The 13,222-nt window shown below is 40.4% G+C and overlaps 1 protein-coding gene across 1 annotated transcript in view; it reads right to left on the bottom strand.

The window, feature by feature from the left end:
• Positions 1–13,222, bottom strand: part of LOC137265599 (carbohydrate sulfotransferase 15-like) — a 29,775-nt gene that overhangs the window by 11,339 nt on the left and 5,214 nt on the right. The window contains exons 3-7 of the mRNA XM_067801027.1: positions 11,749–12,064; positions 10,064–10,219; positions 8,643–8,799; positions 5,344–5,500; positions 3,739–3,886 (exon numbers count right to left, since the gene is read on the bottom strand). Of these exons, the coding sequence (XP_067657128.1) occupies positions 3,739–3,886; positions 5,344–5,500; positions 8,643–8,799; positions 10,064–10,219; positions 11,749–12,064 (934 nt within the window). The remainder of the gene's footprint in view (positions 1–3,738; positions 3,887–5,343; positions 5,501–8,642; positions 8,800–10,063; positions 10,220–11,748; positions 12,065–13,222) is intronic.

Raw genomic sequence — 13,222 nt, 5'->3', positions numbered from 1 at the left:
GTATCATGCCCTTACTATTGTGTTCCGTATCAAGTCGTTACTGTTGTGTACCGTATCACGCCCTTACTCTTCTTGTGTACCATGTCCCGTTGTAGTGTTTTGTACCGAGTCTTGGCTCTGGTGGCATGTACCACATCTCGTTGTGTATCCATCACATACGAACCTCTTTGCAGTTACCGTATAAATCACCCCCTCTGCTAAAAGCAAAGAAAATGCCACTGATAAACAGTTCTTGGAAACTCTCCAAAGCCAGCTCTGCATAAGAGACAGTTCCATGATCTGTGGAGCTATTTGTACCGCTGTGTGTGATGAACAGTTATTTGTTGATTGGGGAGAACAGTTGCCGTTCTCCGGGATGAGAGTCTCGAGATGTCAAGTGGAAGAAAGGAGTATATCCAATTAAGAAGACATTGTTAGGGTGAGAAGTGTTTTCCATTCCGAAAAAACCTCTCCAGGCGGGAATGCTGGTCTTGTTTGTTTGGCAAACTAAATACCTTCTTTTCAAAGTTAATGAGCTTTCTGTTGGAATCCTTGAAAGCTTCAGTGCCAAACAAGATCTAAATTACGATTGCTGGCGGGAAACTTCCTGTTGTGAACACGAACGACACACTAATATTTACAGTTCTTAATTTGATACTAAATATGAGAATCAGCGGCATGGTACATTTGCTGCAGCAGATCTGACACACGTGAGTTACTTTAGATTATTTACCTTTGATATATCGTCTCAGAAAAACACCACTTCTTACGATAGACTAACCCTTAGTCTCCGAATAAATATTTGAGAGTAACAAATAAACTTTGAACTACCACGCATTTCATAGCGGGAATACCAGAATACTGGAACACGGGCACGTGCGGGTCATGGGTGATTTATTTCACCAATACCGACAAGACTAGCCTTGCTCAAAGGCTGTGCTAAATACTGAGCACGTGAATATACAGCACTTCTAGCCTTTAATGGCAAGAGTTCCACAGTCTGTTCTTTAATATTGTTTTAGAAAATACCAATTATACTATTACTTTTTACCACAGAGACTTGTGCAAGTCTATGACTAGACGTACAGCAACATTTTACTAACTGACAATGATGCGTAGTCTCTGAATATGTATAATTTTGATTGTAACGAATAAACAAAGGAGCCCCCGTGAGATCAAGAGATTCGCATCTGGGGAAATCTAGAAATCAAGAAATGGGTTTTGCACATCGTTCCAACATCGATTCGAACCCAGTTCGGCGTGACGAGCGAACGCTTTAACCACTAGGCTACTCCTCAGTGCCCTTGTACACGGTGGTATCATGTTCACTGCCCAGACTGAAAAATATTTCAGGTGTTAGGACAAGGAGATCCACTTACACCCTGCCAAATAATACAATGATGCTAAATATCCAGAGACTAGGCCATTGATATAAAATCGGGACACTTTTAATAATAAAGGCAAGGACTGCATCAATAGATCAATAATCCCAAGAAGGGTGTTGGATAGCAAGACTCAGAGGTTGCCATGATGACAGGCATTCTCTTCCAACAGAGGTTACTTGTGACATCTCCCTACGAAAGATATTACCAGTAGCCTCTTTGGGAAGAGAATGGATGACATTCGTTCTATTTTAAGCCGGTACCTGCGTGGGGAACGTCCTCTTAGTTCACGACCAGCATAAATGGTAACTTTGTAAAACGGTCATAAAGTAGCAGGCGGAAATTGGATCACCAAACAATTACAAAGCTATCCAAACATCACTAGACTGAAAACAGCATCTGACACCGTGCAAACATATGGCCGAAAACGCAAATGCACAGGCTTCGGAAAAAAATATCGTGTTTGTTTCATTGCTAAGAACCATTATACATGGGTGGATGCTTTGTTTGGGCGACTTATTTAAGATTAAATAACCTGGATTCCGATCCACAAGGAGTTCGTAGCGTACAACCTGTCGTAAACGTTGTAGTTTACCATAGGTTTACGAATGTCGTTGCTCAACGAACGCTTTGTGGATAGGTCCCAAGAACCCGTTCCAAACAGCGACCGTAGCGCTACGACTGTCGTAAGTCTATGTTAAAGTATGGGGGTTACGATCATCTTAGTGTTACGATCGCTCCGTGGATTGATTTATACTTTTTCTTAGATTGGAAACAGGCTATACACTTTTGAAATGAACATCTACGATATTTCCTCGCCTCACGGAGACGATGTTTTTGGTGATGTGGATATGAGCAAAAACTTTGAAATCATTCATTTGCGTATTTCCTTGTATAATAAACTGTGGTCCGTTCCACAAAACGACCGTAGCAATAAGGTAATCATAACTCCAATACTATGACATAGACGTACGATTGTCGTAACGACTACGATAGCTTTGTGAAACAATGCTCTCTAACTTACATCTCTTATTCAGTGGGTGTCTACAAATATGGAAATGGAAAACGGGGAAAAAATGTGCTCTGAACTGAAACAACAGACTGAACAGTTGCAACGGTGTCATGTAACAGCAATAACGATTTGTCATACACACAAACACTCGGAACAGAGTTAATCTCAACGAAATCAACAGCTGTAAAAGCGAAAAAACACTTCCGTCCTCTAACATGCTAATTATTTATGAGAGTTTTGGAGCACCATCAAATGTTTACTCGTTAACCACACCCTATTTTTTAAAGATTTTCTTCTTCGTCAACCTCTTTCAGGAATGTTTGAAATGTGCTAACGAACTTATCCTTGTGTGAACGTACACATTGATGTAATTTGTTGAAAATGTCATTCACAGCCCCCTGCACTGCACCCAGTGACAGAGCGTATCGCACCCAGTCAGTAGAACTAGTTATGTCATAAAACGCTTTTCAAATAATCTCTTAATTCAGCTAATCTGGCATTTTTTAGTGCAAAGAAATCTGCCATACCATGAGCACTCACTCGACCGACCGACACGTGTGCTCATCGGGAATAAATGGTTCGTGTTATGTTTTGGAGATGTGTCTGTTTCAGTAGCATACGACGGATAAATTAACATAGATTACACATCAAAGGAATTAACATATATCCAGTTAACCACTCCTTTCTATAAAGAAAATGTCACTTGAATGGTGGTCTTTATTAGTGTACTCAAACTGAAGGAGAGTCTTCGGGAATCATCTTAGCATCCAAACAGGGATGTTTGGGTAATAAATTAGCGTTGTATGGATGTTTAACTATATTACTTGAGATTGAAGAGATAACGGAGAATGTTCATTTTCCGACGCCTTCAAAACATTCCCGGACAAGATGTCTTGACATGGCATGTTTCACTAAAAGGCGACACACCGTGGGCGAAATTTAAAATGCAAATGTGTATTATTAGTTTTTGATTAGTGAACAAAGTTTGAAAGAATTTCTGGGCAATGTCAAACACTTTCTATGATCGGAATGCTAGGAAAAGAATCTACTAAACCTCATGTTATTCTCCTTGTTACATAATTTCCACACATACATTTTAAGAACGATGTCTGTTCACCAGATGCACAAGTTTGCATTGACGTGCTTAAGACTCTACGATACAACTATTCAGGGAACACAAGACTCATTCTTGTTGCAACTTGAAACAACATACAACTGACATTCCTTTCGTAAGGTCAACGATCTTTGCACAGGATTGTGTACAGAATTGTTTTCAGGAAGCGCTAAAAATATAATCTTGTATCTTTTTAAGCGCTCTCAGTAAAGCAGGTCTGTCTTAAACAGAGATCCTTATCTAGCACTTACTGAGCGTGAGAAACTTGAAGATGCCTTTGAGGATGTCCATAGGTTCGTCGGCGTAGTCTTCAAGTCTGACGACGTGGAGCTGATGTCGAGGGAACACCCGCAGCCACTCCTGTATGTATGCATAGTACATTCCTATCCTTAGACGCACCTGTAACAACCGAACACGTAATAAACGATTGGTTACGTATAGCCGTACACTAATGAACTTGGGAATACGTTAGCCGTATGAATAACGGACGTGTCATTCCCTTGCTGGAGTTGCATGATCAATAACCGTATCAATACGTACATCCGTACGGACAGTAACAGTGAATGTTTCAATACGTCTAACTGAATGGACAAACAATATGTATGGTTAACATACATATTTACAGGTACACGTATGAGTGAGTATTGTTTTACGCCGTTTATTCCAACATCGGGGAAACATTGCCTATATGAAGTTTCGGGATAGTAATAACACACCGACAGATATAAAAGTCGTCATAGTAATAATGGAGCCACGTCCATATAATAATAGTAATTGATAATAATTGGTCAGTTATATAACGCTGGACGGCATGCTCTAAGCGCATAGATCATGATGGACATAATTACCCAAGCTGTCTGTGAGGAGCTAGAAGGTTAATAGTCATATACCACCGGGTACCCATTTTCTGCTGGGTGAACAGTGTCAATTATGAAAAAATTCACTTGCATAAGGTGTGAATACAAAGGGGGCAGGACAGACGTCCTACAAACACTCGGGGGTCCTCATGCCAAACATGGTCACCCTTCCAACGACTCCGTGACCAATGTTGTTTAACGTCACCTGATTGTGCGACCTGCGTTCTATGCGTTCTAAGACCACACACCACCACCATAATGAGATTTGTGCAATGCCAATGTCACTATATAATTTTCAACAACGCCGTTTTGATCTAAGTTAGGGTGAAAAGCACAATCCCAGAAAAGTGAGACTAAAATTTGCCAAGGAATTTGAAAAAGTTAAAAGAAGAATTCTTCAGGATTCCTATATGCCAACGCAAGTGCTCGTATATCACCGAAAGACGGGTTAGCCTCTTTGGTAATATGAACAATGCCTCATGGACTCAAGTTCCAAATGAGTTACAAGGAATGATTTCCAGCCTGCTTAACCATTTTCGCTATACCTTCTAATTTAAAAATTAGGTTCCCCTAATTATCACTGGTTCTGCACGAGAGATTAACTAGTCGGAAAAGTGGAAGACATGTCTCATCTGGACTCCTGCCACAAACATTTAAAGATTCAGTTCTAATCAACGAACAATTTTTTCAACCTCATAAATTAAAACATGTATGTGAAATCGTCATAACAACGAACGAACAAACAACTCGAAGCGGACCTCGTACCACATGGAAGAAATCAGGTGTTTGAGGTTTGGATATTCGATCGGCACTGGTTGAAATTACAGGGGGTAGCTCAGTGGTTAAAACGTTCGTCCATCACGCCATAGTCCGGGTTTCGATTCTCCACATGGGTACAATGCGTGAAGCCCAGTTCTGGTGTCTCCCTCTCTGATGTTGCTGGAACATTGCTACAAGCGGCGTAAAACCACATTCACTCATTCACTAACATGCACTTACTCTGGAAGTGTTGGCGATGGTTCTGTTATTGATACACGACCTCAGAGTAGTTTTGTTTACACATCTTTCATGGGAGCTGATGGCCATCAACACTTCTCGGTGGAAATCGTCAGGTGACTTCCGTTGTTTTTGGAAATAAAGGTAATCTGAATATAATCTGAAAACAAAACACGAAACTGATAACAGTACTGTTCATATGAAGTAATGAGCCGTGAACAATGAAAATAATTTATGGCCAGACAATTGATTATCGATGTCATGATTCGAGCTGAATGAATGATCAGCTGGATAATGATGGCTTATTTGTCATAAATGCCTCAGCTCGGGACTACATCCTATAGGAGCGGTGGGGTAGTCTGGCAGTTGAAGTGTTCGCTCATCACGTTGAAGACCCAGGTTCGATTCCACACATTTCTGGTGTCCCTCGCCGTGATATTGCTGAAATGTTGCCAAAAGTGGCGTAAACTAAACTCATTCACTCACTCACAGACCGCAACCTGTATTTATACTAGAATCAGCTATAGTAGATTTTAGTCAAACATTTTTTTTTTCATTATCTCTGAATATGTCAGTACCATTCACATGTTCGTTAGTTTCAGGTCAAAGCATTCATAGTATATATTTAATATTGTCCAAGAGGCGTTAATTCAGGTCAGTCAGTACTAGCAAGAGAGGTCAAGAGAACAACGGTCTCAGATGGCCACCATAATATCAGGACTTCGATATTTAGGAGACGAATTTCCTGACCTATTCATCCGCCCAGTTTTGGAAAATCAGAGTAAGAGAGTGAATTTTAAGCTGCAATATCACGGCAGGCGACAACAGAAATGGGCTTCACACATTGTACCCATGTGGAGACTCGAGCGTCGTGTAACTGCCAAGCTACCCCGCCGCCCCTTTAGAAATGAGAGAAAACATCTCATTCATTCATATTTTTACAATAAACCCAATGAGTGTAAGTAAGGCACAGTTCAGCCACAGGGCTAAATATCTAAGACATTGGGATTTAGGTTTCCAATGGTACAATTACGAAAAACCATTGCCGTCGTCCAATATGGTTGGGGAATACTTCCTATTAGATCTGAACATTTCAACCCAAATTGAAAGGTTGAAAGGTCACCCACTTTATATATAGAGTGATTCACAAACACGTCCAGCAAATTGTACAATCGACTCTTTAAGCAGAGATTTCTACTGGGTGTAGAAAGAATTTTAGCACTGGAGTCAAACAAGGATGTGTCTCCTGCCCTATTCGTTTTATGTCAACGACCTGAAAGATTGCCTTGATACAAACAAGTACAGTAAATGCCACAATGCCGACAATCTACCAAACCCAACCTACTGTTTGCTGCTGGTGAACTTGTAGACTAACGCTTAGTCTCTGAATTTTGATAGTAACAAACAAACCGATTTAGGTAGGAAAAAGACCCAGGGAGACATGAACCTGGGGAAATCTAGTCTTACATCATTCAGCACTTCACCCACAGTCTAGGCAGTAAGGAAATAACATGTTTCAGATAGACTGCACTGCATATTATACGTTAATCGTGCTGTCTACTTCGTTCTGTGAATAGACCTATATTATTTGGGATTTCTCTAAAGGACCACTCCTTTTTTCCGGACACAATGAGAAATGTTATGTAAACAGTTTCTAAAAGACTCAAATCAGTGATTTAACGGAACACCAAACTCGGGGTTATTACATTCAAACGGTCTTCATTTAAACGATATCCGATTTCTCAATACTGTACTGCAACATGAAGTAAGAATAACCCATCTGCAAATAATTCATCAGTTTTTCTTCTTCCGAAGCGAAGAAATTTAGAAGCCAGGCTCCACGTAACTACCGCACCTCTTTAATAAGGAATGGCGTCTGGTTTTGATTCTGGAGGCTTCTCAGTCACACTGAGCGGTTCTGGCACAAATGGTTTGAGGTTGGTCTCGCATCATGTCTGGCCCTCCTGGTTTGATTATAGACATACAGCATGCCTACCAGATGTGTCGAGGTTGGAAAACTTTAAAAAGCCTTTTCACAATCGATGGCATTTCATAAGTGGCTAACACTTTATACAAATCATTTATTCTTTAGAAGAGGGAACTTGAAGCCATTGTTATTCACTTGGCTGTAATCAAATTAAGATTGTGTTTTTGATGGCGATATGTACACTCACAAGGCAACTGTCCCGAATACAGACACAATACCCAAGCATCAGCTTGTAATAATGTTTCTGTCTGGCTTCCTCTGCTGCTTATTCAATCGTCGTTATGTCGGAGGATATATTTATATCATTATTGCCAAAGTCTGCACATGCTATTAATTTGCTTCCCTAGCGTTTACATTAACATATATTGTAACTGTCTGTCGTGTGAAACTATATCATGCTCGTATGACCTTTCCTTGTATAACTAATGCATGCATATCCGTACCTGTAATCATGCATGTATGGAGAAAGAGAGAGAGAGAGAAAGAGAGAGAGAGAGAGAGAGAGAGAGAGAGATCCATGACGACGTTATGTCTCAATACCCTGTGCATTACCGATATGTAACCCAGTGTATGTATACACAATTTATCAGTTCAGTTATCAGTTAAACGGTGCATGCAGAATCGATCAAGATGCATAAAAACACTACACAATGACGACAAGATGGTGGACAATGCAGGGCGACCTGCAACAGAAGCAGGTTTAGTGGTATTCATGTCGGTGTCACAGCAAAAAGTTCGCATATACCGATCTGTGTGTATTTGTAGCTGGACTTCATCATATCCGGAGATAGGTGTTTAGAAATAGGGTCATTGTCAGTGAATATCATAGGGTTAAATAGTTAAGTGCATATTCTGGGTTCATTACATGATGAAGTGCATATCCTGGGTTCATTACATGGTCAAGTGCATATCCCGAGTCATTACATGGTCAAGTCCACATCCTGGGGTCATTACATGGTCAAGTACATATCCTGGGGTCATTACATGGTCAAGTGCATATCCTGAAGTCAGTACATGGTCAAGTGCATATCCTGGTGTCATTACATGGCTAAGTACATATCTTGGGATCAGCACATGGCTAAGTTCATATCCTAGGGTCATTAAATGGTCACGTGCATATCCTGGTGTCACTACATGGCTAGGTGCATATACCGGAGTTACTTAGTTAAGTGCATATCGTGGGGTCATTACATGGTCAAGTGCATATCCTGGAGTCACTACATGGTCAAGTACATATCCTGGGATCAGTACATGGCTAAGTACATATCCTAGGATCGGCACATGGCTAAGTACATATCCTGGGGTTATCCCTCACCTCTCAGTCGGGTCCCTCAGTATTATTATGATCTTGGCCTTGGGCAGAAGGTAGCGGATGTAGTGGGCGTTGGTGTACTTGGGTTCTGTTGAGCCGCAGTTCTCTGGCATTTGCCACCAGTAGTCATTGAACCACAGCGTGGACACACTAGCATCGCCTGAAACAGAGGAGAAGAAAGTCTGCCATACAGACCCTCAAGCAAATTTATGCAAGCCCTCGCAAGTCTAGAAAATGTGACCAGTCTAGATTTCCGAAAATGAAGAAAGTTTTATGTCTCCTTTCCATTATGGTTAATTTTCTTTTACTATGAACCTTTTTCTGTAAAATGTGTTCATTTCAGAGGCTAGTTGTTAGTCTCGTGAGAAGAAAGCTAGTGGGATTTCTAACCACAGGTTACCAAAGATCTTATCAGCATCAAAGTCTCTGACACATGATATTCCCTCAGCCATGTCCTCCCGTGAAGCCCTCTGAACGTCTAGCTGTTCTTGGGGTTCAAGGTCTAATACTATCACAAGAAAACCAATTCATATCAGGAAAATGTCACAACCGACAAAATCTGAAATTCTCATGTCAATCGGGCTCCTTTCAAATTATGTAGTTTTTGCTTCTATAAATTATATATCATCAGAGTTGAAGCGTTAGCTCACGAATCACAATTAGCTGGATTGTTGGGGTTTAAATGGGGGAATTATATATATGGCAGTAAAGAAAGGCATATTGCTGCCAACAGTGAAATGATTTTCAGTAGGCAGAACTGGTCAAACTGATACAAAAGCTCATGATACCGCAACTCGTAGAACCACTTCATCAAAGTTTAATAACAGCTTGCCTGAGAAATGAATGAATCAATATTGCCATGTGTGTCGTTTACCTAAAATATATAACCAGAAATTGCTATTTGTATGTAGGTTGTTGGTACATTCGATGGTTGTTGTACCTGAAGTCAGCTGTTTACCTGTTATCTAATGGCTACGTGTACATGCAGTCGCGCGTTTATTTACCTGTAATCAACTGGCGTGTAATGGAAGTTATAAGTAGGTGTTCATTTACGTTTAAGATTGCATTCATTTACCTGTAATGAGCCGATGGTATTGTACATGTATTCAACAGGTGTTTCTTTACCTGTAATAAGCTGGTTTTATTGTACGTGTACTTATCAGGTGTGTGTTTACCTGTAATCAACAGGTGTTCTTGTAATGTACTGAGCAAGTGTTTGTTTAATTGTAATCAACTGGTAGTATGGTACATGTACTTATCGGGTGATTGCTTACCTGTAATTCAGCTGGTGGTTTGTACATGTATTCAACAAGTGTTTGTTTACCTGTTATCAACTGGTGGTATTGTACATGTACTCAGCAGGTGTGTGTTTACCTATAATATACTGATGGTATTGTACATGTGCTTATTCGGTGTTTGTTTACCTGTAATTAACTGGTGGTACCCCTCCTGCTCCTCTGACGTGCTGGGGTCATTGACGTGTTCCATGAATAACGCCGCCTTGTCAAATAAGTCGATGTAATCACTGATTGGTATCTTGGACGTGAAGTTGAGTCTCCAACCTGAGGATGCGTGTACAACTAGAACGTTTAATGCCAATACACTGTGCACTTTTCACAAACGCCAAGTTATCGCATATAAAGAATACCTCCTACAGATTAATTAATGCATTTTCACAAAGTAAATAGTCACAAGTAGACGACAAGTCCCCCATGCCCCCACAAATTTGAAAGAACAAATCAAAACCAAGAAAAATAATAATCACAAAAATCTGTAAAGATGCACCACTTCAGGTTCTGTTTGATACATCTGCCAAGTATTTTTTTCTGAAAGATATTGAACGGTTTTCGAATTGTTCTGCGGAAACGACGCCCATCCCATGTTTAGAATAAGTCCAAAATGTTTCCATGGAAACCAAGAAAACAATGTGACAAAAAATTGTAAAAAGCAAAAGGCACCACTTTACGTTCTGATTGATATATCTACCAATATTTGTTGAAAAATATTAAAAGGTTTTTCAGATGTGCTCCGGAAACCAAATGATAACGGAGAAACTGACGGACAGACGAGGCGTCGACTGTATCCCCACGCATTACATGCCCTGGGGGACAACCCTTAACAGTGGAAGGTCACCTCTTGCACATACAAGCCGAAACTAAACTGAACAATTCCCAATTTTACCTGGTACCCTTATTTATTCTTGAATCGTTGTGGATAGATACAGATAGGACTGCACTGTAATGACGGTATACCGGTATATCACAATACGGTTTTTAAACGATACATACTGCAATATTTTTTTCTGAGAACCGGTATGTTGGGTAAAGTACATATATGAAGTTCTGCGATAATTTTTATGGTTTCAATTAAAATATACACATATTTTTATTCTAAACAGATGGTTTCCCTCGTTATTCACCAACAAAAATACATACTGTAATAAAAATACATTGTAAATTTATAAATTATAAATTTATAAACTATAAATTATGTAAAAATGGAAGTAATATCCATGAACATGCAACTTAATTTTGAGATTTTTTTTTAGATGGTTTTATCAGAACCATATCATGTATGTTTAGGGGCTTATAAAGTAGAAAATAGGATTGACATGCACAATTAGTGCCACTCACTGTCAAACACTTAAGGTCCCAACATATCGCAATAAATATCGCAATACCGGTAACTATATTGCAATATATTGCAGTACAATTTGATGCCAATACACAGACCTAGATACAGCGACCCCTTCTGACTCAAAGACTACTTGGATGAACAGTTTTCACATGTCTCATAGTCCCTGAACCCAATATGGGACGTTTGTCCGATCTCCTTTAGGTAAGAGGAGACGTTTGCCTGGTCCCTAGGAGGAGTCGCTTCTTCGACCTCCTAAGATGAGGCTATTTTTCCAACCCCTCACTGGAAACTGTTCTATCTCTGTCGACTCACAGAGAAACGGCTATGAAGCAATGGCCTCCAGACCTACTCAACCTGATTCAAAATGGGGTTCCATGAAGTCAAAAGGGCCCGTTCTGTCCCACACAACCTGACGCACCTTCTCGACCCATCTTCCGCAATGATATCCATATTATGTTCTTGTAACACTTACCAAATCTATTTTTGGCCCACCAATGAGACTCCTTCATCGGCGGGGACACCACGTCCGGATGTGACATCAGCTTGAAGTAAAGATCTGTGCTGCCACACTTGGGTTGCCCGGCTATAAAAAAATACGGCAGACACCGAAGTCTGCGAGGCTGGGCGTCTTGTTCCATTTTCTTCCGCCATTCCTCTGTTAAGTCTTTGAATAAGTTACGGCAATACTTGGAAAAATGTTTAAACTGGTTGTTCTTGTACACATCTGGTTTTACCATCGGTTCATACCAACATGGATTCTTAAAATTTGGAAGAAAGTTGTAGGGTGTCTGAAAAAGATGTTTCCCAGCTTTAGCAAAAATTTTAGTAACCGTGAAGCAAAACACGCATGTAATTTACGAAGCCGCATATGCTCAGCAGCCTGTTGCAGAACGGTGAATGTAGGGGTTAAACAACTTTGAGCACTTTAACGGCTTCGCACATTGTAACGATGTGAAGAATCGCACCAGAGATGTTGGTGTGACGAGCAAACTACACTGCCCCCGTCCCCATGTCAAACGGGGTGCTGTCTTACTTGTAAGCAAATTACCAGTTTCTCCAGGAAATTGTTCTTGTTCAACGCTGCACTCAGCATTATTACAGCTAAATGACGGTGGTCTGTAATGATTATGTCGCCACCAGACAATCCAGTGATCAACAGCATAAGAATCGATCTACGCAACTGGGATACAATGATATATGTCAACAGGTCAGCAAGCCTGACCACCCAGTCCCGTTGGTCGCCTCTTACGACAAGCATGCGTTACTGAAGATCAGTTCTCACGCAGATCTTCAAGGGTCAATCACACTGGTTGGTTGGTTGTTTAACGCCGTATTTCAGTATTCGGCTGTTTGGAAATAATCGAGCCTGGATCAATCAATCCAGTGATCAACAGCATGAGCATCGATCTAGGAAACTATCATAAGATGATATGTGTCAACCACGTTAGCGAGTCTGTCCACCCGAACCCTTTAGTGACCTCTTACGACCACTCACACTGAAGAGCTAGGGATGTATTTTAATCGTATGGGAACACAGTTTGAATTAGCATCAATACGGCAAACCTATATTGCCTCGCGATTCGAGGCTCATGATACAATACCTCCATACACATCTACTGTATCGCAATACATAGATTAGACTACAGGTTATATTGATGTAAAAACGAGAAAACGACAGAAATTGTTCAAGAACCAGTAATACAATTTTGTAATTTCTGATGGCACATATATATAGAAGAATCTGTACAGTGTTCGAAATCTGATATGTTTCTATCCAATAATACATAAACTTACCTTCTGAAATTTAAAAAAACTGAAATGATGCAGGGTGCCAGTCTCCTGATGGGAGAGTGAGTGAGTTTAATTTTACGCATCTTTCGCAATATCACAGCGGGGAACACCAGAAATGGACTTCACGCATTGTAACCATTTTGGGAATCGAACCC

This window comes from Haliotis asinina, chromosome 15 (genome assembly GCF_037392515.1).
Source record: "Haliotis asinina isolate JCU_RB_2024 chromosome 15, JCU_Hal_asi_v2, whole genome shotgun sequence".
Taxonomy (NCBI): Eukaryota; Metazoa; Mollusca; class Gastropoda; order Lepetellida; family Haliotidae; genus Haliotis; species Haliotis asinina.
This window is presented reverse-complemented; position numbering and strand designations above follow the sequence as displayed.